This window comes from Cyprinus carpio, chromosome A20 (assembly GCF_018340385.1).
Source record: "Cyprinus carpio isolate SPL01 chromosome A20, ASM1834038v1, whole genome shotgun sequence".
Lineage (NCBI taxonomy): Eukaryota > Metazoa > Chordata > Actinopteri > Cypriniformes > Cyprinidae > Cyprinus > Cyprinus carpio.
This window is the reverse complement of record NC_056591.1, coordinates 15,453,618-15,480,999: the sequence shown is the minus strand read 5'-3', so window position 1 is coordinate 15,480,999 and position 27,382 is coordinate 15,453,618. Positions and strand designations below refer to the sequence as shown.

Genomic DNA, 27,382 nt, shown 5'->3' with positions numbered 1-27,382 from the left:
ATCATTGCTGTTTATACAAAAAAATGACTTTCTGTACCTTCTTTGCTGAATAAGTGCAGTTCTGACAACCAGCTTTAACTTGCAGTAGCATCTTGGGATAATATTGTCTTTGGTTTTCACAACTCATTGAATCACTGAGCACATAGATTCAGGTTTTCATAAGGGATGGTTAAGCTTTAATTGGCTTTCCTGTCAACTCGAGCCTTATCTGCGCATGTTAATCCAGGCAGATAGATTCACTGAGCCTTTCCTGCAGCAGTACTGGGACCCAGGGGTAGACTGACTGCAATGTGATTACCTTGTTACTTTAGGACACACATCACAGTGCTGTCACCTGTTTGTCACTGATTCACACAAGGACGTCTCTAATTGGTTTAAACGTTAGATGATAACCCATAACAACCAACAAAACATCATCATCCTTGTCATCATTATGATAATAATAGTAGAATAATAATAATATTACATAATACTGTGGACAGTGAGATCTCTCTGTGTGGATCATCACGTTAGGAAAAGTTGATGGGGGAGCATAAGTCAAATTGATGTAAAACATGTAAATTCAATTAGTTTCGAACACCAAACAAAGCTTCACTAATGTTCTTATGGGCTAATGAGCTGCAAAGTACTCTGATTTAGAGATTATAGGGATACATGGCAATGAAGAATAAGGTCTAATATCCTAAACTACAGTTTGCATAGCTAAGTGCCCAAAACTATTGTGCATTATATACAGTAATGAATAGGGAGCAATTTCAGACATGGCATTGATTTTTGGCCATTAAATGAATGGATGAATGAATGGATAGTATATTAGTTATTTACTGTATATTTATCTACTGTTCAAAAGTTTTACATTTATTATATATATATATAAATATCACCATCTCCTCAAAAATATTAAGCAGGACAAATGTTTTCAACATTGATGATAATAAGAAATGTGACACAAAAGTTGTGTTCTTTATTTCTTTTAGAGAATGGATAGATAAGGGTCTGGCTCCATGCATATTAACAAATCCTAAACTCAGATCAATACTCTGCCACAGTTCCTAAAAGCAACTGTAGTAATTTATTACATCATAAGCGATAAGATGGCAAAACAAAATTATCATGAATCCTGGTATACATTCAGGATCACCACAGGTCTCTTTCACTCTCCTTTTTCCTTTTTTACAAGGCCAATTTTCCTTAGATTACATTAAAGCGGTCAGGGTTAATGGGCCTCTCAAAGAGGCTAATGGCCCGAAAATGTAACTTCATGCTTGTGCATCCAAAGCTTAATAATGAAGCGATCGACATAGGACTGAAAATAACCATGGCTGACAAAGCCATCCATCACCAGATCTTGAGAATATTCACTCGCTTCCCTTATAGGCTCTTCCTAATACTCTGTCTATACTACTCTTAACTGCCTTCGCCTCTCGTCTTCTCTCATATGACTTTTTGCCTCTGTCTCTTTTGTTCTGTGTCCTCCCGTAGGACATCCACGCCAGGCACTAAACTTGTAATGGTCTGTCACTATCTCTGGTCATACTGTGCTGAAAAGAAATTACTTTCTGATGGCAGTGCCTTACAATGGCTATTCATCTTAATACCTTTTTAATGAATGTAGCCATGTCTTCCATGACAGAACTTTTCAGAGGCTTTTACCTTTCACCCCCACCCCCACCACCGCCACACCCTGATGGACAAGTACCCATTAACTGTCTGTTGTATGAATTATTAAATCACAACAGAAAAAATAACTTTGTCTCCTTTTGATTCGTGACGACTTCTTTTTTTTCAGAATTATTTGTGCAATTTTTATTTTATTTTATTTTATTTTATTTTATTTTATTTTATTTTATTTTATTTTATTTTATTTTATTATTTTTATTTTTTTATTTTTATTTTACACATTTTTATTTTATTATTATATTTTATTTTATTTTATTTTATTTTATTTTATTTTATTTTATTTTATTTTATTTTATTTTATTTTATTTTAAAGGAAAAGGTAATCACCCATGGAGGTTTGGATTTAACACCACAGTCTGAATGTTTATGCTTAATAAAATCTCTGCAAAATGTTTATATATATATATATATATATATATATATATATATACAAATTTTGTTCTATCCGGGACTATGATGCCACCTTATTTTATTCACAAAGCCTGTCCAAACCAGCAGAGATGTGTTCGTTAACCCCATGTAAACATGAGCAGAACTGCTCTCTGTGGCAGAACAGGCCAGTAAATCTGTATGTCTGTTTTTGGCAAGCACTTGGAGTAACTCAAGGTCTGGGAGCAAATTAATTGCTAGCTCATGGGGGGACTTCATAGAGGAGAAGACGCTCTCTGAGCTCCATCAATTTATCTGAACAGATGGGTCGATGGAGATCGTGAGGATGAAACATGGAGCCATCACGGCTCAGCTCCTCTAAAAACTATTGGATGTCAGGCAGGGAGAAGCCAGGGCTCCTTCCTGCTGGTGTGTTTTCTTCCTTATATTTCATATGATTTGTTAACAGTGTGCAATAGGCTGAAATTGTTGTTTAATGTCCTCGATCAGTCCATTTCTTTTCATTTTTCATTTTTTGTGGCTTACCAGTGGTGACAAGTTATAAGGGAGTGAAATTATGACTAACCAAGACAAACAAAATTAGTTATTTGACGAAAAGAGAACAGCGTCTTGTTTAGTCACTGAAGATAATGTACTTCACCAGTGAAATGTGGAATAAACCAAGTTACACTCTGCATATAAAATACTGTATTTTTTCATGTGTTATTTACATTTATAATTTTAATATATTTTTGTATCTTAGACTCTATATAGCCCACATTCTTCTGTGGGAATGAAGGATGTGAATAGATGATCTAAACACTGAAGAACAATCAACAACAACAATGGCTGCTGAAAATTTAGCTTAATTGACATTACGCAATATAAGACTTTAAATAAATGAATTTGGAAATTAAAAACACACCAATGAGCTGAGAAATGTTTAGTTATTGGTGTGTTCATTTTCCAAAATTAAATAACAGGAGGCTGTTATCAGTCCATAAAGAAACCTTTCACTTTTCCTTTAATAGTTTCCTTTCTGAAAATACCCATTTTCTGTGCCATTTACCTCCAGGGTAATGGCAATAAATGAGCTAGGGGCTTTTAAAAGTACTGCAGGGATCATATTTTGTTTGCTGATACATCCAGCCTAATGCATTTGTCAAACACAACTGGCATAATCTGCTGCTACAACACACATTCCCTCACCACCAAAATGAATGAGATCCTTGAGCTTTGCTGAGCCAGCAGCATTTCAGTAGAGATGCACATCAATAATTCCCTTCCTCTCCAATTTATAGACTGCCGAAACTGTAGCCTTCGGCTCTGTTTTTTTCTGTTTGGCCCTTTATGCACACAGCATCTGAAGCCAGACTGTAGAGCATGGAGTACCTGTGTAGATGCAGGACAATAACAAGGGACTTCATTACTTGAGGGTTTTGGAGACAGGGTATCCATTTCCTCTAATGTCTCCAATGATGTTATGGAAATCAGTGTTAAGTTTGCATGGTCCTATAATAGCTGAATAGGTGAGGAGAGCGCATGCTGTAATTGGGCCTCTGAGGGATCTTGCAAGAATCAGAGATTAAATCTGAAGGAAAGATCTCTATCAGAATCATCTAAGCATGACCTTTCCATCCCCAAGAAACATTTCTTATTATTATCAATGATGAAAACAGTTGTGCTGTTTAATTTTTTTTAACAGTTTGTTTTTTTTCTTCTTTGATGAATGGAAAGTTCAAAAGAACAGTGTTTATTTGAAATAGAATATGTTTGTATCATTATAACTGTATCAATTTGTCCCTTTTGATCAGTTTAATGGATCCTTGTTGAATAAAAGTATATTAAATCTCTTACTGACCCTAAACTTTTGAACGTTACTGTGCAAGTTATATTTTAATGAGAAAGTACAAAATATTATTTTAAGCATGTATTAACATTTAAATAATTAACCAAAAATTTAGTTATTCATTCCGTGTTCTAGTGCAAGTTCATAATCATGTCTCATATCTGTGCATGTTCTCGTCTGATATCTTGTGTGTGTGTGTGCATCCATAAGTTATGTATATGTTTCTGATTTGGTAATGGCTATTTGACACTAATTCCAATAACTGGCTGGGCTCAAGCTTTATTGCTTATTTACCAAAGAAATTCAGATTCTTTTGCTGTTTTTCTTTATAACAAGTCTTCAGAAGCAAAGCTTTGACCACATACACATCGCTTCACAATGGCCAGATGTATAACAAGTGCAGGAAATGTGGATATGTGGAATGTGGATGTTGTTTATGTTCATGCAGGCAGATAATAGATAATTCAGGCCAAAGCATTCTGTTCACTAGACTGTTGAGATTATAAATGGCTGCTTGATTGTCACACTAATGTATGCGTGCATAAATGTTTTACAGTTATGTGAAATATTCAGAAGCTGTACTTTTTCATGCCTTTTTAAGTATTTTCTCCTTTCTGTTGTAGGAGTTCACCACATCTATTGGTCTAAATCAGCCAAATCTGTTTGTTAAATTATCACACATCACCCATTTGCTTACGGTGATTAGGACCAGATCTGAGGGGCCGCGGTCCAGCTTCACCTTGTCTGATTCGCAATCTGCTAAATGGCTCCAAGCCCTGGCTGAGTGGGAGCTCGCTGCCAAGCATCCTTCCCTTTGTATCCCACTTTTATGTCTGGTCGGTGGCTGATCAATGAGAATGTGGAATCAGATGCTAGTGATTTGAACACTGTCCAAAGCAAATGGGGTGGAGAAGAAAGCTGTCCAACTGACAGCAAGCACAGCATACACCAGCTGTCTCATTTCATCTTACAGAAAAAAACAAGAATAGGTCAATATCAAACATTTTACTCTGCTTTCCACAGTGCCCCCCTCTCTTTTATCATTCCTTGAATCTGATCTGATAGAGACCACACATCCTACATTCTCTCTCCTGAAATGTAAGTTGCAGAGAATCAAAAAATGTGCCGATGCGCAGAGACAAATTCAATTCCAGTCCTTGCCAAGGCTTTTCCGGCTGACTTCTACCCACTCACAACTCCCACATTGTCTGTTTTATCCCAGTCTGCTTCATTCATTTCATTTCGTTCAGTCACCCAGAACTCTCTCATATGAGCTTCTGAAGGTTTGACACATTTAGGCTTAATGTCAGTAGAGTAATTAGATGAAATTAAAACAGTAGTTGATATGGCAAATTTAAATAGTGATCGATAACAGTAAAATAAAATGCAGTTATTGAAAATGTCAATTGAAATACAGTGATTGATATCAGCAAAATCGAATGCAGTGATTAATAACTGTGTATAATTATATGAGACCTTCTCAGCTTCATAACATACTTTGTAAAGGTTCGATGTACGTTTGTTATACTGTACTTAACATTTGAAACTGTAATCAATCACTGTACTTCTAGACAGGGTTTCAGTGGAACCACTATTACATTGGAGCTGTGGCCTTGGGGCTCCAGACATGTTGGCAACGTCTTGATTCATAGTTCTCATGCATGAAATTCAAGTTTGAAAAAATCTTAAAAAGTAATGGAAAAGTTATGTAAATACCTTTCACTACCTTTTATGTTTTGAAAGAAATAAATATTTACTACATTAAATTGATTCTATTTATCAAAGAATCCTGAAAAAGGTTTCCATAAAATATGAAGCAGCACAACTGTTTTCAACATTGATTATAATAAAAAAATATTCTTGAACATCAAATCAGCATATTAGAATGATTTCTGAATGACCATGTGACACTCAAGACTGGAGTAATGGCTGAAAATGCTGAAAATTCAGCTTTTTGTCATCACAGGAATAAATTACATTTTAAAGTATATTAAAATAGAAAACAGTTATTTTAAATTGGGATAATATTTCATAACATTACTGTTTTTACTGTATTTTAGTCAAGTCAGTGCAGACTTGGTGAACACAAAAGACTTATTTCTAAAACATAAATATCTTTCTGACCTCAAACCTTTGAACATTAGTGCACATATTTCTAGTTATGCTCGGTTTTAAAATATTTAATCAGAAATTACTCTTGATGATTATAATCTCTATAAAATTACCCTTAGTTTAGACCATGGAAAATTATTGATCAGGAAGATGTGGGAACACCTTTGCTTGCCTATCAGATAATTTTGCTTCCCCTCTCTACTGTGTCTGCTATTAAAACATCACCAAAACCCAAAAATAATAGCACAAAAACACATGCTACAGGAAAAATATGGTGTGTCAGGAAGTTCCTTTTTGAATGGCCTCTCCCGTTGCATATACACGCTTATGGGGAAGCTCCTGTTTACTCTGATACTGAAGTCTGATTTGTTCACATTCGTGTACCTGCACAAACAAATGGCAGAAGAGCCTGTCCCTGGCCTGTTAGACGAGTGGTTCTCCGCTCGCCAGTGACCAACCCCATTCTCCAGGAAGTTCATAATGAACTTACCAAGACATGATGTGCTCCTTATCCGGATCGTGTTAATTCCCCCACTTCTGCTGCTCTCACCTTCGTTGATAGCGCTGAAGAAAAGGGATATGTCTGTGCTCCATCGACTTTGGGGGTTAAAGTCCATCCAGCTCATCCATCTAAGCTCTGCAGGATGACTTTCCCTCTAGCGAATAGCCTAGAGCAGTGGTTCCCAACCTTTTTCAACTCACGGCCCACACAACCAAACACATATGTTTGCGCGGCCCACTGCAAAAAAATTAACTGACCCCGCTATTGTTGGGTTAATAACTTAGTACTCAGAAGCTAGATTGTTAACTGTATTTATTGAATGAACTAGGGCTGTGCGATATGGACAAAAAAAAAAAAAAACTATCGCGATTTCTTTGATCAATTTTGCGATTTCTATTTTAATCACAATTTTGACACACACAGATATGCTTTACAGTCATAAATGCATTCAGTATAAATTTGAAACATATTTCCAAAAGAAAACCAATTAGAGCTTTATCAAAACATTGTAACGTCTCTAGAACAGACATAAGTCAAAATAATCTTTATAGTAAAGGTGTAACAAAATTTCTAGACTTATGGCAAATATATATAATATATATATATATATATATATATATATATATATATATATATATATATATATATATATATATATATATAAATCCTGTGTCTAGGGACTTTTTTTTTTTTTGCCATACATTGTTCATAGAGCTCATTAATTGTACAGGGGCATCACTAGATCAAATAGATTTGTTATACATTATACAGGTTCACACGTAGGCCTACTACGTCTAGTCTAGTCTGCAGTGCGTATACAGTATGTGTATGCGGTGCAGAAGCAGCAGCGAGAGCGCATTAATGTAACGCGAAAGCACATTAAATTAGATTAATTAATGCGCGAGCGCGAATCTGTCCGCACGCACATTTTTTTTTTTTCTGTCACAAAACCAGACGCACTTGCTCAGATACACGCTGCTCTCGCCCGGAGAAAAGTGTGCGCACTTAAAAACGTGTCTTCTCTCGCTCAAACTGCGTCCTGTGCACTCACAACACTCTCTATGCTCGTGTGCTAGATATTAATTCTTTTCGCACGTTTTTATTTCTAGCCTTTTACCGCGTGCAGTGTGAACGCTCTGATCCTTTAACATGGGCTCAGAAAAAAGGCGCATCACATCTGTTCTGTTGCATTCTCATTAGATCGGATGGCATACTGCGGGAGGTCAGGGCCGCGGAAAATCGTGCTATAAAGCGATTTAGAAATCGCGCACGCTCAAATCGTGATTTTATGACAATTCCTACCCAAAACCCCAAAAATAAACTGCAAATAAAAAAAAAAAAACCCGGCCTAATTAAATAAAAAAAAAAATGAAATGATGTTATTATGTTATGATTTAGACATTTTTACATATATTAATATTATTATTTATTTTAATAGTAATTGGCGGCCCACCTTCAATACCATCGCGACCCACTAGGGGGCCGCGGCCCACAGGTTGAAAACCACTGCCCTAGAGCTTATGCAGTGGCTGGCCAGGCTGGCTTAGCGCTTCATATGATGGCGGTGCTACAGATGTTTTAGGCCAAACTCCTCTGTGACATGGACGAGTCTGGACCGAATCCTGAGGCCTTAAAAGAGCTGCGCATGGTAACTGACCTGCAAGGCATCAGTAAGGCCATGGCAAACTTGGTGGAGCTGGAGTACAAACTTTGGCTTAATTTAATGGAGATCAGGCACGCTTACAGGGTTGCCTTCTTCGACACCCCAGTCTCTCCAAAGGGACTTTTCGGCCCAGTTGTGGATGGATTTGCTGAACAATTTATGGCAGCTCAGAAATCTTTGCAGGCAATGCGACTCTTCCTGCTGAAGTGTTCCAGTTTGGCAGCTGCCTCAAGTTGCCAAAAGGCTCCATCTACTCACCATCAATCTTTACAAGGTTTTATAATTTAGATGTCCCTGCCCTCTTGGCATGGATCTTGTCTGCTTAAATTCACCTGTTCTCCTCTTTGAGTGGAAAATGTTTTGCTATATAGTCTACAGCAGGTTAGCTTGGGGCTCATTCTTTGCTCATGCTTTTTAGGGGCCCTCGTTTCGGGCACTCTGGGACTGGGACTTAGTTCTGCGCTGTTGGATGCGTTTCTCATAAGTGTGGATACACAACAGGAGAGACCATTTTAAAAGGGAACACTCTCGTTAGTTACGTCACCTCAGTTCCCTGAGATAAGGTAACAAGCGTTACGTAAGCTGCCATGCTATAAGTTTACACGTGAATCGATGACTGTCGCTGACAGTCCAATGATTCTGACGAATGGCGCTATGAGCCATCTTATGTAGTAGTCGGCTCCTCCCCTTTTTTGTGGATTGAAGCGACATTTATTTGTGCAGGTACACGAACATGAACAAATCAGGCTTCAGTATCAAAGTAAACAGGAGTTTCCCCTTAAACATGTATAAACAACTCTCATTCCCTGATCTCAGGGAAACGAGGTAACGTTAGTAACCGGAGCATTTTTTTAAAGTGTTTTTTCTCTGTGTCCATCTGTCATCACTAGTCATCTAATTATAGACAAAGATGTAATGAACTCAGCCACCTGCAATGTTTTAAAGCCAGTTGACTGATGGTGCTGCACTGTAAATATTAATGTTTTGTGGAAAAATTGGCATCCTTCTGTTCAAGGGAAAAGATGGTCAGTCGTATATGGCGTAGGCATAGCTCTTTATTTACAGAAACGATATGGAGAAAAGATATGGAGACTAAAATCAAGCTTGATGGATGTCTTCAGCCTAATTGTATATTTGGGAGTTTAGAATGAAATGCAATTTTATGAGTTATACTACATTTAATAAATATGTATTTAATGCATTGTTTATTTTTTATGCAGTTGCACTCATCTTTATCAAGTGCTTTATTAGATGAAGGCTTTTCTCTTCTATCTTTAAAACAATGTGGACCTTATGTTTCCATGGATACATATCAGCAGTTAACATGCTATCCACTCCATTACTACCTTTACATTCATCATATTCATAGTAATTGTTTACTTTGTAAGCAAAGATAGAAAATGTTTGTAGCTTGTGATTAAGATTGTGTCTGTGGTGGTATGACTTACAGTACTATCTTTTCATCAAGGAGGTTGTCTGTTTATTTTTCTTCCTAAGATTATCCTGCTTTGACATAATTAATGTAAATTAAAATAAAAACAAACATAACCAAACAAAAAACATAAAAAAAATCAATAAAATAACCAATCTCAAATATATCTATATAATTATCTATATTGCTAAAGCAGGTGTAGCTTTAACATGAGATAACAGTGGATCGGGTTTCTCCAGTTTGAAACCTCTTTGAACATGTTGCACTTTCACCATGAGATCATGTAAATGATGAAAAATGTTTTCATGTTTTTTTTTCAAAGCTGTATTTCATGATGTTTGCATAGTGTGTGCAAATTGGGCCTGAAAGTGCTGCGGGTAACAAATGCAATATAAGCGCACTGAGTTGAAGCTATTGTAATTTCTGATTGTGTCCTGGATGACTTGGAAATAAAATATATGGTGTAAAATAAAGAGAGTCCTGTTTCATCCATCAGGAATTGATTGGAGAATAAAATGGGGTTTTATATTGCTGTTTATTCTTATATTGAGGTGAATGGGAATGGTGGTGTCCATAAAAGTTGTTTAGAGGCAGATAAAGTTTTTTTGCCCTCTTTAAAATAACTCAGGAATCACTCGCAAATGCCACTGCATTTTATTAATAAAGTCAACAGTGTCAGTTGTAATTTCTTGTTGTCTTAAATTGGTGCTTGCTGAGCTACTGTCAGCTTTGGCATTGATTCATTTGCTCTAATCTTGCTATTGTATCTAATTTATGTGTGCTATGTTCTGACATTGTTGGCTGGATTGCTTCAGGCTCTGTGTAGATGCCACTGCTGTTCAGCTCCAGTGGGCCATGTCATGAGAATCACTGAGATTAGAGACCAGTGAATTGTTTTAAGGAAATGCTCATGTCTCTGAATCAGTCAGTACGACTTGTGAAACTTTACAGGAGATACCAACAAAAGAAAAAAAGCACTGCTGGAGATAGATTGGCCACTGGCATAAAGAAATAAGTAATGGATGAACATATAAATGAAACATAATGAATGAAATCCAGGGTTTAATACAAGTTAGGTGTAATTACAGGGATAGTTCACCCCAAATTCATCATTTACTCACCTTCAAGTTGTTCCAACTTGAGTTTCTTTCTTCTGTTAAGCACAAAAGAAGAAATTTTGAAGAATATTGGTAAACAAAAAGTTGCTGTTAGCCATTGACTTTCATAGCATTTTTTCCATACTATGGAAGTCATAGTATCAGCAACCATTTGATTACAGTTTATCTTGTTTTGTGTTCAACAGAAGAAAAATTCATACAGGTTTGGAGTTAACCATAACTCCTTCCAGGAGAGCCAGGAACCTTGGAGTTGCGTTTGATGATCAGTTAAGCTTCATAGACCATATTGCCGCAATGGCACGGTCCTGCAGATTTGCCTTATACAACATTAGGAAGATTAGACCCTTCCTATAAGAGCAGGTCACACAACTCCTGTCCAAGCTCTTGATCTCTCTCTACACTGGACTATTGTAATGCACTCTTGGTGGGCCTTCTGGCATGTACTATGAAGCCTTTGCAACTGATCCAGAATGCAGCAGCGAGAGTATTCTTCAACAAGCCGAAGAAAGTCACACCTCTCTTCATCCTTTTGCACTGGCTGCCAATAGCCACTCTCTTCAAATTCAAGGTGCTGATGTTTGCCTATAAGACAGCTACTGGCTTTTCTGCAATATATCTAAACTCACTAGTTCAGACTTATGTGCCCTCCAGAAGCTTGCGTTCTGCAAGTGAATGACGCCTCATGGTGCCATCCCAAAGAGGCACAAAATCACTCTTACTGACCTTTTCCTGGTCTATTCCCAGCTGGTGGAACGACTTGCCAACGACTTCTCAATTCAAGCAGCTGAGTCTTAAGTCATCTTCAGAAAATGTCTAAAGACATCTCTTTTTTTGTCAGCATCTGACCAATTAATACTAGCACTTTTAATCAATTTTTTTTTTTTTTTTATAAACCTTGCTATGTGTACTTTGCTAGACCAACTGAGACTGGTCACATCACTTGTATACTGTTGCTCTCTTGTTGGTCTGAATGCCTCTTTTGTTCTCCTCATTTGTAAGTCACTTTGGATAAAATCATCATTATTGTACCACAAGTGCTGCCAATTGAGCTTAACTTGTGTTGAAATTGGAATATTCCCTTAAGAGCCCCATATCAAGGGTGTTCATTTCTGTAAACTGTCTCTGGCTTTTTTTCAAAGTCTGACAACCTTGTCACCATCAAAACTTGTCAAAAACATCAGCCATGTGCACTTGGGCTCTCCGCAAAGCTCAGACTCTGCTCTTGACCTTCAGGTGATCCAAAAGCAGTCATACACTGAAGCTTTTTTTTCTTTTTACTTTAATTATGAATTACTAGAGAAACCATCAGCAAACGGCAATCCATTCGCCTGGCGATTAACACACAGGCTTTGCTGTGATTATAGTGATTTTTTAAAGAGGTGACCTCAGGGTAGTGGATTATCCTGTGGTGTTTTGCAGGGCCTGTGTGCAAATGTTTTCAGCTTAACCAAGACCCATTTGATTGCAAATCATGGAACCCTGAAACAGAGCTGTGGTTCATATGCACTGTACTACACTATTACATCACTGATTTAGCGAGCATGAACGTTTCCCCAGGTAATAATACTTCATTCATTGATTTTTGCAGTACTTACAAAAGATACTTGGAACTGGTGCTCTGCATTTAACCCATCCAAGTGCACACACACAGCAGTGAGAAGTGAACACACCGTGAACACACACCCGAAGCAGTGGGCAGCTATATTTCCAGCACCTGGGGAGCAACTGGGGGTTCAGTGCCTTGCTCAAGGGCACTTCAGCCATGGGTATTGTGGGGGGAAGAGAGTTCTGTTCATTCACTCCCTCCCACCTACAACTCCTGCCAGCACCGAGACTCGAACCCGCGACCTTTGGGTTACAAGCCCAAATCTCTAACCATTAGGCCACAGCTGCCCTAATATTTGGTCCGGGCTACCTGGCAGTTCTTTCAATGCTGCCCAAGACTTGCTACCCCCTTCTGTGTTGTTACTTTTAATCATAAACCAAAATAAAAGACTCAAGCATTAAATTATTCAGAAAAGGGGTTTAACATTAATTAGCATAAAGAATACATTTAGCACACGTTTTTGTGAGTTGATTATATGCTAATTTTGCATGTTATTTTACACATTTATGAGAGTGTGAATGAGTTCTGGTGCTATGATTGTCATCTAGACGGCTAAATGAATATAATCTCATTTCTCTGTGAAAGAGCATGACATTGTAGCTCAAACGAATTGGTGAGGCAGCCACATACAGTGCAAAGAATAAAATATAGTGTGGAAATGGCAAAAGCTCTGTTTTTGATGTTATATTTAAGTTATGTTAAAATTTTAAGACTACATAGCATATAGTAACCAAAAAATGCATTTTAGAGTAAAAAGTAAAGTATGCAACATATATTGTCTGATATGATATTGTCTGATATCATCATTTGACTTGATCATTATCATATGCATGCAGAATCTTTGATAACTGTCTCAAATAATGATAGCACAAATAAGATACTTTTTTTTTCAGTCGAACAGACTGATTTTGACATTTTTAATCTGTTCCTATTGTGAATTGATTATATAATGCAGTCTCTCACAAACCTTTTGGGTGGAAAAAATAATAATGTCAGAGTACATGCAGTAAAATATGAAATGATCATCCGGGATGATCATCCTTATAGTGTTTTATGAGGTTTTAAAGAGAGAAAAGGGGAGAGAGGAGGAGGCATTACATAAGGTACTGTATCGTTTTGGACTGAGCCTCTACATCAGGGACTTTGTACCACAATTCTTTCAGCCTCCTTTATGCAGGACTTTGAATTCTGCAAACCTTGAACATCCAGGTAAAGAGTTTGCATTTAGACATCTGCTTCTGGCGTACAGAAAACAGAAGTGATTTTTGATAAGAGATGAGATCAGCAGAGACCAGCTTTCACCTGCGTGCCTGTTTTTTCATGTCCCAGCTGCATGGCCAGGTGTTTAAAAAAGAAGAGCCTCTTAAAGTCATGGAGGCCACTCACAGAAACCCAGAAGTTTGCAGGTGGGTGTAATTTGTAACTCAAGAGAGAATGCGTAAGTTAATGTGATGAATCTTTAAGGTATAGTTCCCATTCAGAAAAAAAAAAAGAAGAAAAAGATAAACAAAATTTTGTCATTCACTCACCCTATTGTTATTCCAAACCTGTATGACAGTGAATAGCTATCAAATGCTATTAATTATTCAAATGCTAGCAAAAGCTATCAAATGTCTAATTTTTAATGTTGCATAATCTTTCAGAAACCATTGTAATATGCTGATTTGGTGCTCAAGAAACATTTCTTCTTATTATCAATGATGAAAACACAATATTTTTGTGGAAACTGCAGTAATTTTTGTCTCCAGGAAAAGAACCGCATTTATAAACAGAAGTCTTCTGTAATATTATAAAAGTCTTTACTGTCACTTTTGGGAAATTGAATGCATCCTTGCTAAATAAAAGTTTTCTTAATACTAATATTAATGCAATTTAAATCTTACTGACCCTAAACTTTTGAACAATAGTTTTTCAGAATATAGTCAGATCTCAAAGCGCTAATACAAAACCTAAATTTTCTGTTGTTTCAGAAATGTTGAAAACTAACACTTTATTATTATTATTAGTATTATTATGCATTTTTTTATTTTAAATAATGTGTAGCAATGAAAATTTGTATTTCATGTTGTCTTTAAATCAAGTCCAAGTATGAAATAATATGTTAAATGTTTATTTCCATCTCATCTGATTATGTTCTTTTGGTATTTTTAGACTCAGTAAGTGTAAATATAAGACAATTCACATTATTAAATGTTTATTGGCAAGTTATGTTCACTTTTCTTACCACATAAAGCGTTTTCCAATTAACTTCTTTATGGGCAATCTTTGAACACACTTCATAACATATTATTATCCCGCTGTGGGGTTTGGAGCTGTCATAATGCCGCCTTGGAGTATAAGAAATGCTTGTCACATCAGTATGTGCCTCGGGTAGACATGGTTGAGTGTCATTCATCAGGACCTGACTGTGGAAAATCAACAGCATCGATTGTTCACATATCTCCTGCAGGGACTGAGCAGATGAGCCACAGGATGCTGCAAAGGTATTATCAGGAGCGCTTCCCACACTCTTATCTTTGGCGACACTAACCTTTCTCATGAACTAACTCTCGCTGCTTTGCTACACAGACCAACCTTGATGCATCTCCAAAGTGGTGTGTTTTAATTTTATGGATTTACCTGGCAAGCAAGACAAGCAAGACAAGCTAGTACACTAGAAGATGCTTTTCCACCATCTACTTTGCCTCTTTAGCGGCTTCAGCAGAAGTGGAAATCTGTCCTAGTTTTCTCTCTTCTCCTTGTAAGAGTGCTATTCACAGGCTACTGAGACTTGCTGTAATCAAGTTTGAAAGATGGGCTTGATTTAGAAGGGTCTCTTATGGGTGAATCTGATATGTAACCACCCACATCTGCGGCTGCCTCTCATTCAGATCCCCCAGAGACAGCGAGACGAGTCATTTTAATGTCATCATCAACATGTTTGCATATAGACGAAAACAATATATACACTTCTGTTGGTAAAATTATTACATAAAATGTATTTTCTTGTTGTAATTTTGTCTAAGTGTTTGTCTCAGTATACAGTGTTTAATAATTACTTAAGCAAGCCTAATAAAAATGCTGTACACAGCAGTGTGGTTGACAGTTGCAGCAAGCTCAAGGCAACACAGAGTGAGCGTTCTCCGATCAAAGAAATTTGACCCTTTTGGTTCTCATTTTTCCATTAGGAAAGTTTCTTGATGCTCACTTGATAGTTACTGTCAGGAATCCAATCAATGCTACTCTTTTAAATGTCCCCACTGATTATCTGCAGTGCGACTGTTGAGATATTGTGTCACAAAGACGTAACAGGACTACCTTATTTAAAATACTTTGCTGAATTCCACAGAGACTACAAGCACTTTAACAATAAAGGACACTTGCTGATATTAAAGAGAATTCTCTTTTTTTCTAGGTTGCGAAGCACTTTAATCTGAAGCACTTTACAGGGCTTTTATTTTATTTTTTTTTCTATTTATTTATCAATTTTTTTGTTAGCTAAAATATATTTAAAATAAATGCTATACATATTGCAAGCAGAATGCGTTAAGGATTTTTTTTTTTCTTCAATATAGTAAATAGGTTGGGTTTAAACCTTTAAATCCAATTTTAAAATATATTTTGGACAATATGCACTCCCGCAAAGGTTTTTTTTTCACCTTTGTTCAATAAGGCTGCAGTTATTTCATCAAAATATTCTAAAAGCAATAATATTGTGAAATATTACTGTAATAAAAAAATTAATTTCACAGACATGACTTAGGTTTAGACTGGATTTGGCTGTAGTTCAGTTAGAACATTTAAGTACCTTTTATAAACATGCGTTACAAAAAACATTACTTGTGTGCATCCTGAGACAAAACAATGGCACTAACATATTTTAAGATATGTCAGTGAAAGTTCCTTTCAGTTAAAACAGCTCAGACATGCATTTCAGTCTGGGACTAGACTTGAGTCTTGTCTGTGAAAACCGGGGATATGAATATATTTTAAAATGTAATTTATTTCTGTGTCGGTAAAGTTGAATTTTCAGAAGCCATTACTCCAGTACCTTCAGTGTAACACGATCCTACAGAAATCATTCTAATATGTGACCCTGGACCACAAAACCAGTCTTAAATCGCTGGTGTATATTTGTAGCAAAAGCCAAAAATACATTGTATGGGTCAAAATTATCAAATTATCTTTTATGCCAAAAATTATTAGTAAAGATCATGTTCCATGAAGATATTTTGTAAATTTCCTACCGTAAATTATATCAAAACTTAATTTTTGATTAGTAATATGCATTGCTAAAAAATTAATGTAGACAACTTTAAAGGGGATTTTCTCAATGTTTAGATTTTTTTTTGCACTCTCAGATTCCAGATTTTCAAATAGTTGTATCTCAGCCAAATATCACCCATTCATAACACACCATACACCGATGGAAAGCTTATTTATTCAGCTTTCAGGTGATGCATAAATTTAAATTTTGAAAAATTTACCCTTATGACTGGTTTTGTGGTCCAGTTTTGTGGTCACTTTTTTATATGCTAATATTCTAATCATTCTAATTTGGGACTATGCTCTGCCACTTGAGCTTGAATTTGTATTTCCTTGACTGATGATTTGTTTTAATATTAACTGCAACAAAACCTTCCAAATTGCTATTTTCTTTCACATGATCTTGTGAAGTAATGTGCCTGAGCTTGTCATGTTTCTTTAGAAAATTATTACAGACACTTCCCAAACTGAAGGCTGGTTCACCAGCTTTCCTTGAAGAAGCAAGAGCGCTAATTGCTACATTTAGCACACGCCACAGTGGCCTCTGTGTGGGAGGGTGCTGCGATAACCTAATAAGAACTCGGCACAGTGTTTTGACAGATTATGACATACGTAAGTGTTTTTTGGGATGGTGCCAACACTAGGACCCATCCTAAAAAGAGCTCTCTAGTGAGTGCTGCTGATTGTACTGAAACAGAGTGAAGAGCGTCTCTGAGAAAGATAACGCATGACATCCGTTAACTTCATTTAATTGGCATTCACTCTCATTAAGCATAGATACATGGCTTTGTCGTGATGATGATCTTTTTCTCAGAGATGGTCCTGCTGGCCTTTCGGAACATACCACTTAACCTATTTTTAGCAACAAGGATGATTTGGCAAAATGATAAAACGCATGTTTTGTAATGTTAAATATTAGATTAGACTATTAGATATACAAATAGCCTAATATATATTAGATATTAGATTAGACTAAAGAATGTTTTTGTTTTTCTCTTTAGGCTTTTGCTTTGTTACAGTACATTCTATGTACTGTAAACATACACTAGACAGATGTTTATGACTGTTCCACTTGTTTTTTTCTTTTGACGGCATTTAAAGCTGAATTTAAGCAGCAGCCATTACTCCAGTCCTCAGTGACACGATCCTTCAGAAATCATTTAATATGCTGCCAAAGTAAGAAACAGTTCTGCTGCTTAATATTTTTGTGAAAACCGAACAAAATAAAACAAAACTGAATTAAAAAAAACACGCTTTACTCAAAAATCATGTCTCTAGACTATGCATTTTTGTTTTTTTTCTTTATTCCTCTGTATTTATTTATTATTCTTTTTCGTGTTTTAAATGGAAAAATGCATTCTGTGTGATTGGCCCCTAAAATTAGTCACGGGGCCCAGGGTGGTCACTGTATATGGAGCCACGGGACCCTAATGTCCATCTGGTCCATAATCCAGCCCTACTTTTCCAATGATTCTTTATTGAAACTCTTGTGGGGCAGGAAGGTGTGAGTCTGTGGGATAGATCTCATTTTGTCCTCTAAACACTATGTAGCATTTTATCTGTATTGATTTAGGGTTTAGAGGTGAACTTCCAGGCTGGCAGTGTTGTCTGTTTACAGCCAGGATCTCTCTTGGGACTCAGGCCAACACTCATCGACCCATTTAGAATAGTTTGTGCCATAGACTCATGTTTTAGCCACTAGGTAGAGAGCATTAAATGAAGTGAAGTGCTTTCATGGGTAGAGAGGGGAAATTAGTCTCACGTGGTAATGGATGGGATGACTAGAGTGTTTTTTGGGATAACGAGTGCGGGTCCTTGTGTAGCACAGCTGTATGTTTTGTTTGACGCAGCTGATGATGTACATGCCCTCTCTTTATACTCAAAGTGAAGTGGTTTTGCTTTATTTTAGCAGTGTCGTGTTGTCGTGGGCTCACAGGAGTCGGGGGCTGGCTTTGATTGTTTATATATAGCTACTGTATGCATTAAATGTCTCCGAAGTAACGGAGATCTCGCCTCCTACACGACACGTGCAAAAAAAGAGTGCTGAGCGCCACAGAGCAGTGATGACAACATGCAATCTCCAGAGCAGAGAACGCTACCTAATCACATTACGCTCCCTCTCTCCTGCAAAACCACAAGCTGTTTTCATCAGTGCTGGGATTATTTATAGACTGTAGGTGCGAGCTTGTATATTCCAAAGGCCTCCACCGATGCCTGCGTAACCAAAGAGGAACGAGAACAGATGTTCCCATCACAAGTGAAAGGACCATTTCTGTGGCTGTACAACAATATAAATAGACATGGAATAAATAAATTTGGCCTATGATTTGTGCGAATTGGGTACTTAGTGCATTTAGTAATGTGAGCAATAGACGTAGGTGTGTGCTTACACCTGTTATGATTAACAGTTCGGTTAGAATGTGATACTACAATGCTTGAAAAAGCTGTAAAATAACCAGATCAAGTCTAATGGTGGATTGAAATAAAAAAAAAATGATTTCTGGTTTACTACATTGAGTGGTTTCATTATTGATGCCTTTGAAATAGACTACCGTTCAAAAGTTTTGATTAAGATTATTTTGTAAGGAAGTCTCTTATGCTTCTCTTATGCTATTTATTACAAATAAATGAAGCCTTTTGAATTCTGCACACTATACGCAGCAAAAATAGACAAAACTTTACTTGCAAATATGCTTTTGCTGTGCTGCTTTTCTGGGCTGTGTTAACGCTGTATCTTGTCAATATGGAACAAGAAGTAAAAGTGAAGCAAGCCTAGACTGTAGATACAGTCCAAACTAACTAGACATACTCTTTCTTCTCTCTTCCTGTAGATTGAGGACATCATCACACGCCTCCAAGATGAAACTGAAGGTGTGCCTGTCAGAACGGTCAAGAGCTTCCTGTCCAAGATTCCCAGCGTTGTTACAGGTATACTGGCAGGAGTGGGACAGTTTGTGTCTAAACTGGTGTGTGATTTGATAAACCTTAAGTATGTGGGTTTTTCAATGGCTGTTGCTATCATACAATACTGTATGTGTGTGAAAATACAATACAGCTTACTTGTAGCAGTTGTTGAACTGTAATATTTTCTATAAATTTAAGGAACATAATCAATATATATGGGCTAATATGCAGTCAGCCAATGTAAATAAACAAATGCATTCACATGAAATATTGATTTGAAATTATTTTATTAGATTAATTGCTTAATTGTAGAAAATCTGTCTAGCAACAAGATGAATACTGCAACAATTGTCTATTTACATATATGTATATTTATTTATGAAATTCAATTTATCTATTTTATTGGCCCGTAATATTTGGTTTTCACATCCAGCTTTTTGTGTCTATTTTCAGCCCTTTTTTAGTTTAATGTTTTTCTCTTATTATTAGCAGTCAGACATGATGCTTAATTTATTCTGTAAGCTAAAGTGTTTCATAATAGGTTCACAGTAGTCTTCATCTGATGTGAATGTATTTAAATAGATATTTTCAAAAGTATTATTCATTACAGTTGGGGTAAAACTTTTTAATGAGGGAAAAGTTACTGAGTGCACCTTTTTAAAATAGCAGTTTTCTTATTTCAGTTAATGATGCTTTCAAAAATATGTTTTTAAAAAGTTACATCACTGTCAGTGCTGATAAAATGTGCGTAGTCGCTGTTTGCCAGGGAATTTCATAGACAAGAGGGTGGAGCAGGAGCCATACGCCCCTGTGGTCTCCACCGATCGTACTAACCACTTTCGCAGATTCACAGATTCCTTTATTGTGTGATAAGGAATGCTAGAAGAACAGCTACTTGTCCTTATAAACCCTCAAAGAGAATAAACCTAAGGATATTGCTTGATTTGCACACAATGCTAAACACAGTTACTACAGTGGGCAGCTCTAAATGGATGCCTGCAGGCCCACATCTGGATAACTAATAGCTGATTTGGAACTAAAGTGTTGATGTTGTACATGATTGAGGTGGTGCTAATGTAGATTTAGCATGACTGATCTGACACACATTGAATCTTGAACCATAACGTGTCTTGACACACTGTGATGATTTTGATTTATATCAAGGCTTTGAGAAGGGAATGCAATTTATTCAAAAATTTGCATGTGAAAATAAGGAGATATGTTTCCATGTTTTAAACTTTAGGTTCTGACATTGTTCAGTGGATGATGAAGAACCTCATCATAGATGACCCTGGTAGGTGTTGATATGAAGAAAGATACACGTCTTATTGATGACTGTGAATTGTTTGTGAAAGCAAATGCATTAATTTCTGTATTTACAGCTGAGGCCATACACATCGGCAGCCTGATCGCCGCCCAAGGCTACATATTCCCCATCTCTGATCATGTTCTCACCCTCAAGGATGATGGGACATTATACCGCTTTCAGGTGAGCTTATCCATCTACCATCAACCAAGTGAAATTCACGTGGATTGTATCCTGGCAGCTGTGGTTTCCAGGATGTGATCCTGTTTCACTTCAGCACTGCTGAGATTCTGAATCTACTGTGGAAATCACACCTAAGACACACTATGAAGAAGCTCCACTGACCTTTACACCTACTGAGCAAATAGGACAGTGTTTGATCAGTGCAGCGGCCTTTATTAAGCCTTTCTCTATACGGGCAGCACATTACTGAGATTTATTTAACATACTATATATGCACAACCTGAAAGAAATTAGTACTTTTATTCAGCAAGGATACATTTTTCATTAAATGGATCAGTATGACAGCACAGTGTTACAAAAATGTATATTTCAAATAAATTCTGTTCTTTTGATCTTAAAAAAATGTTTCACGGTTTAACCAAAAATATGATGCAGCACAACTATTTTCAATATAGAAATAATAAGAAATGTTTCTTGAGCAGCAAATCAATATTAGAATGATTTCTGAAGGATCATGTGGCACTAAAAATTCAGCTTTGTCATCACAGTAATATATTATATATTAAAATATATTCAATTGGAAAACAGTTATTTTAAATCGTAATAATATTTTGCAATATTACTGTTTTACTGTATTTTTTGGATCAAATAAATGCAGTCATGGTGAGACTTGTTTAGAAAAACATACATATCAACCTCAGACTTTTATGAACAGTAGTGTGTTATGTTAATTGTCTATTGCTGTACTTTCACAGTCTGTCATCTCATTTGGAAATGATTGCACTGAACAGATTCTCTCCAGCCAAAGTTCTCTGTAATACCTGGAGAAAGCTATCAATTTGCATTCCTGTTCATCTCAATGGCAGTAGCTCTGCTGGAGCTTGACAGTGTGATTTGAAATCTGCCATCTTTACTCATAGGCACTCACTGATCTGGAATTCGTCTTTAAAGAGCACTCCAAAAAAAAAAAATCAGTCACATGCAGTCATTTACTAAAATACAATTAAATGATGGGTGCATGTGTAATGGTTATGAATCAATACTCCATTACAGTACTAAATATTCATGTTTAATTAATATAGTCTCAATATCAACCTCCAAACCAACTGTAATTTATCCAGAGTTTTGTGAGAAAAGCCAAATTCTCAGATAATGGCATTAGGCTATCTTTCCAATAAGCATGATACAGTATCAATGAATAAATCTGAGTTTCTTTTGTACATTCATTAATTACTCAGGAGGGAATTAGTGAGTATGGCTCATCAGCTCATTGCCTGACGATAATGATCTCAATGCACCATCATTTGCTTTGTGCCGCCTGCAGTCTTTTAGACTGGCTTCAGAAAGGCAAGAGAGTCAGTTGTTACAAATGTCGTTAATAACTCTTATGACATGAATATCTTCATATAATAACTGCACGGCACAGAATCATCATTTCAGCTACTGCTTTGGCTAGTAAGCAGGAGGCAGACAAGAAATTCTTAGTTCTTTCAAACTCACACCTGATTTTAAACAGAATCCATATAAATCAGTGAAGTAGTTACTGACAATCCAGAATCAATCACTGTATCTAAATTTGCAGATGTTGTCTAGATTAGCAGTTCTCAACCTTTTTGACTCGAAGGCCCCCCACTGTCCAACACTGCTTTTAATATGACAGCGTTGCTTGATTTCAAACATTTTTATTAACAGAAACTGTATATTAAGTTAGTTAACCATGATTAATTTTGTGATACCAGAATACTTCTGAATTTTCAGAATATTTATAACATTCAAGATACTTTGTATGTTCTTAAATTCATTTTTTTGAGGGAAATAAGGATATTATTATTATTATTATTATTATTATTATTATTATTATTATTATTATGCACCAGTATTAAAAGCCGATATGTAGTCATGTTAATTTAATACAGATTTTGTCTAAAAAAAAAAAAAAAAAAAAAAAAAAAAAAATCTGAAAATTTAAAGTAAATTTAGGCATCACAAACATTTTTTATAGTATAAAAAAGGAATTTCATTGTGAGATGTGCTAAATATTACATTTAACAGTGTTATTAAATTAGTAGTGTTTTTACAGAAATGAGCAGCATGACTGAATGTATTTTGGCTAGAATAAGTTTGTTCATACTTCAAAGTCTGCCTACTCAATTTTTCAGTTGTACAAAACTCAAGAGTAATGATCGCTCTCCTTCTCACCCAGGCTCCATACTTTTGGCCCTCTAATTGCTGGGAGCCAGAGAACACAGACTACGGTAAGAGAAGGACCCTGCTGGGCAGACTCAGAGTGACGCAAGAGCACACAGAGCTTTACTGTAGATGCTTTTTGCTAACATAACTCATAAGGTCCCAGAGACGATGGACGCCCCATGTTCAGCCCACAGTCTGCTTTCAAAACAATTATTCCAGGTTGGACAGGTGAACAGTCAGACTGAAGCAGAGCATTAGTAGGTGTATGACAGTGTGTTGACTGTGGGCAGATGTTCACTCATGGTCAATGGTGACTCATTCATAGTTCCTACTTTCTGTAAACTGACCAACCAGAGGTGATAGATGCAGAGGAAAATAAAAAATCCAATCAAGGGCTTACACTGGATGTGTGTGCATGTGTAGGGGTAGGATTAATCATGACTGTTGATAAGGCCAAGTCTCTTATGGCCTCTTGTCTGTTTCTCTCTTCTCTGTCTGTCTCTTTCTCTCTCTGTTGCCTGTCACAGCCATCTATCTGTGCAAGCGGACTATGCAGAACAAGACCCGGCTGGAGCTGGCGGACTATGAGGCGGTAAGTGACCCACTGCGATGAGAGCCAAAGTGTTTTGCCAGCAAAAGCATCTCAGTTTGGATTCTCACAGGTATTAACAGATACGTCACATTATTTTATACCTGAAAGCACTAATTTTGAGCCCTTGTCATTGAGAATTAAAGGTGAAGTATGCAATTTTTTTTGATGGTACTGTACAGTAACTATAAATAAGCCATTTGTAAACTGATTCCCCCAAAGAGTGTAAACTCTGTGCCTCTGTGGTGCTTTCAGCATTTTTTTTAAGTGGCCCAAACAAGGACCTCTGTAATACATGCTTCCATCTTTGCTCATGGACATTTAGTTCTGAACTTTTTGTTGTTGTTTTTGAAAATGGCATCATGACTTGCAGATGGACTGAAGTGACACACACAGTCACTTCACTAGGCTCTTCACAAGTGACTATCCTGAGCTGCAAAACTGCTGTTATACTATAAAGAAAAAAATCAGTATACTGTTTATAATTTATTTATATAAAAGAAAGAAAACAAATAAGAAATATTAGAAGAAAATATCAATTTTATATTAAGAATTTTATGTAAAATTATGGGTTGGTTACATTTAAAATGTTCTGAAATCTCTTTTGCTCACCAAGGCTGCAATTAATTGATCTAATTACAGTTAAAAACCATAATATTATGAATTATCATTACAGTTTAAAATAACAGTTTTCTATTTTATTTCTTTAGTTTTCTTTCTTTCTTTAACTCATTTATCTTTGTTTCTCTTATTCAGGAGAATCTAGCGAGACTACAGAGGGCTTTTGCCAGGAAGTGGGAGTTCATCTTCATGCAGGCTGAGGCACAGGTCAAGTAAGTGCTGTTGTCAGGACAACTACGCAAACACTTGCTCTCACTCGTACCTGCTCTCTTCTCTGTTGAAGACACCCTATCCTTTGTTTTCAGCCCACATACATTCACACAAAGACATACTGTATATACACAAGCTCTCATTATGATGTAACATAATAATATTGCTGAAGTGCAGTTGTTAGGGGCAAGACGTATTTGCATGTGTGTTTGATTTGGAGGGGTCCACATTGATTGAAGCAGTCTCTCGCTCTTCAAACACCGGCAGAAGAGCCTCATCTGATGGCCGAGGGCTGCAAACACAAGTCAACCCTGCTCTGATTTTTGATCATCAGTCTGTCTCCATCATCACACTGTCTGCAGTACCCTTTTCATGACGAAAACCCCAATTTTGGGGAGAGCAATAACAAAAGAGAAAGAGAGATGAATGATAGAGTCTCAGGGCTCAAAACTAGGATCAGTGAGAGACAGAGAGAGTGATGCAGCAAATGTCAGTTACGTAAGAATGAAGCTGCAGGAATAGAAATGAATTAGCTCTGCTCGCAGGCAGGTTGCAACTTTGATGAGCACAAGGGCTTTGCTCTTTGTTTTAACGTGTGAGGCAGGACGTGTAAGTGTGTGGATTGGGAAAGTTTCCTGCTCTTTGTTTAATATTAATGTCTTGCAGCTTTGTGTTTCTTTGATTTTGTAGGATCGACAGGAAAAAAGACAAAACGGAGAGAAAGATTCTGGATAGTCAAGAGAGAGCCTTCTGGGATGTTCACCGTCCCGTGGTGTGTGAGGGGTGGATCCAGTGTGGGACGGGTTTCTGTGTTTGTATCTTGTTTGAATTTAATAGATCAAATAGTCTCACTGTAAAAATGGAATACTTAATCTGTGGAACCCCCAACAAATCTGCACTGTTCTTCACTGGTCCTTCAGATTTAAGCAAATGTGTGTGTTTCATACAGAAAACTTTATTTGAAGCTACAATGTTCAAAAAAGAAAATTTTGATATTTTTAGGACTTTCAGTACATTGAAATGTTCAGTAACACTTTAAAATAATGTTTAATATAACTAACAACAAAATATCAGCATAAAAAACAAATTTTAGTGGAAAATGCGTATCAGAAATTTTTTATATGGCTGATTTACATGTGATTGTGATTCACAGCCTGGCTGTGTTAACACCACAGAGATGGACATCAGGAAGTGTCGTCGCCTGAAGAATCCTCAAAGGGTGAAAAAGGTGCTTACGCTGTATTAGTGTGTGTGCTTTATGTACAGAGGGTGTGTCTGATCGTATTGTGACCCATCTCCTTCTCCGTCTCTGTGTCGCAGTCAGTGTATGGGGTAGGGGATGACACACAGACTCAGAGTCCTGTACACACACCCTCACTGCAGAACAACAAGGGCACCAGAGAGGACGTAGAGAAAGAGGTGTGTGCGAGCAAAGATGTGAATTTGATTCTTGACAGCCTCACAGCGGCTATTAATGTTTAGCACAATCACTCACATCCTCGGGTAGAGATGCAGTGAGTAACGCTATTCTGTCTCTTTCAGATTCTGTTCTTGAACACTCAGTTGGATCGACACTGTATGAAAATGTCCAAAGTCGCTGAGACGTAAGTCCTCTTTCATGATCTGTCCATGATTTAGCAAATTTTAATGCTTGCAAATAATAACGGGTTAATTAAAAAATTAAGAATGGGAATCATAAAGAATTTATTTGTTCCAGTTCTGATTCCTCTTTTGGTTCCATTAATGATTCTTTTAGTATTTTAGTAAAAAAAAAAAAGAAAAGAAATGCAATTTAATTGCCAAATGGTGAGACCTTTAAAAAGACTGAAAAGTCTGTTGTAAACATTTTCACAAAAATTACATTTCATCACCTTGGAATTAGTTAATAAGGTTCTATCTGCCATTTATCTGTCAAAATTGAGTTGTTCACATTCTTATTCTGTGACAACTTATTTACATTATGTGATGTTTTCTTTAAGTTGTGTAAATTTTGGGACTGATGTATGAAAGAGACTTGCTCCCTTTATCACATATGGATCCTCAATGTCTTGAAACTGCGCAGAATGCAGATAGAAATGTATAATTCCAAGGTGATGATTTATTACAATCGAGTAATTGGCAGTAACTATAAAGATTAAACAACAATACGAAAACTAAAATTGTGTCAACATATTTTATTCATTCTTATAATATGACTCATTATGTGTATCTTTAAATACTATACAAGATGCCATACAGTATAAATTTCACTTCAAAACAAAGAGTTCCAGTATAAGCTGTATGTGTTTAATTCATTTAATAGAACTCACTTATTCAAGCTATTCATTTGGGAATCAGACTACACTTGTTGCGCTGTATGTTTTTGATAAACTAAACAAAGTCATTGATTCGGGAATTGAATCACAGTAAGTTTCATGCTATAGATTCCGTGGCAGGGTTGCACTGCCACCGAATTAGTTGTGTGGGAAATTCTGTCAGAGTAGTTTAGTACAGTGTACCGGTCACTTTGGCGGAGGAATGCATATGTGAAAACAGTTCATTTGGTTCCAATAATGAAAAACACAAAAATACTTATATACAATAATATGGAATATAAACATGATTTCAACTCATTTTTTGCAGATTGATGAGCTATACAGAGCAGTATCTTGACTATGACCCCTTTGTGACAGTACCAGAGCCAGCTAACCCCTGGATCAGTGAAGATGTCACATTCTGGGAGCTCGAGGCTAGGTCTGAACACCTAAATATTACATCTTTCTTTATAGATTCCTCTCTTCTGTAGTCTAGTTTTCATTAGACG

The 27,382-nt window shown here is 36.6% G+C and overlaps 1 protein-coding gene across 2 annotated transcripts in view; it reads left to right on the top strand.

Annotated features, from left to right (window-relative positions):
- Positions 1 to 27,382, top strand: part of LOC109112620 (regulator of G-protein signaling 6-like) — a 62,258-nt gene that overhangs the window by 26,980 nt on the left and 7,896 nt on the right. For both annotated transcript variants that reach the window (XM_019125520.2, XM_019125522.2), the window contains exons 3-13: positions 19,408 to 19,504; positions 20,724 to 20,774; positions 20,863 to 20,969; positions 23,173 to 23,224; positions 23,687 to 23,751; positions 24,505 to 24,581; positions 25,270 to 25,351; positions 25,733 to 25,807; positions 25,900 to 25,998; positions 26,122 to 26,183; positions 27,202 to 27,312. In XM_019125520.2, the coding sequence (XP_018981065.1) occupies positions 19,408 to 19,504; positions 20,724 to 20,774; positions 20,863 to 20,969; positions 23,173 to 23,224; positions 23,687 to 23,751; positions 24,505 to 24,581; positions 25,270 to 25,351; positions 25,733 to 25,807; positions 25,900 to 25,998; positions 26,122 to 26,183; positions 27,202 to 27,312 (878 nt within the window). The remainder of the gene's footprint in view (positions 1 to 19,407; positions 19,505 to 20,723; positions 20,775 to 20,862; positions 20,970 to 23,172; positions 23,225 to 23,686; positions 23,752 to 24,504; positions 24,582 to 25,269; positions 25,352 to 25,732; positions 25,808 to 25,899; positions 25,999 to 26,121; positions 26,184 to 27,201; positions 27,313 to 27,382) is intronic.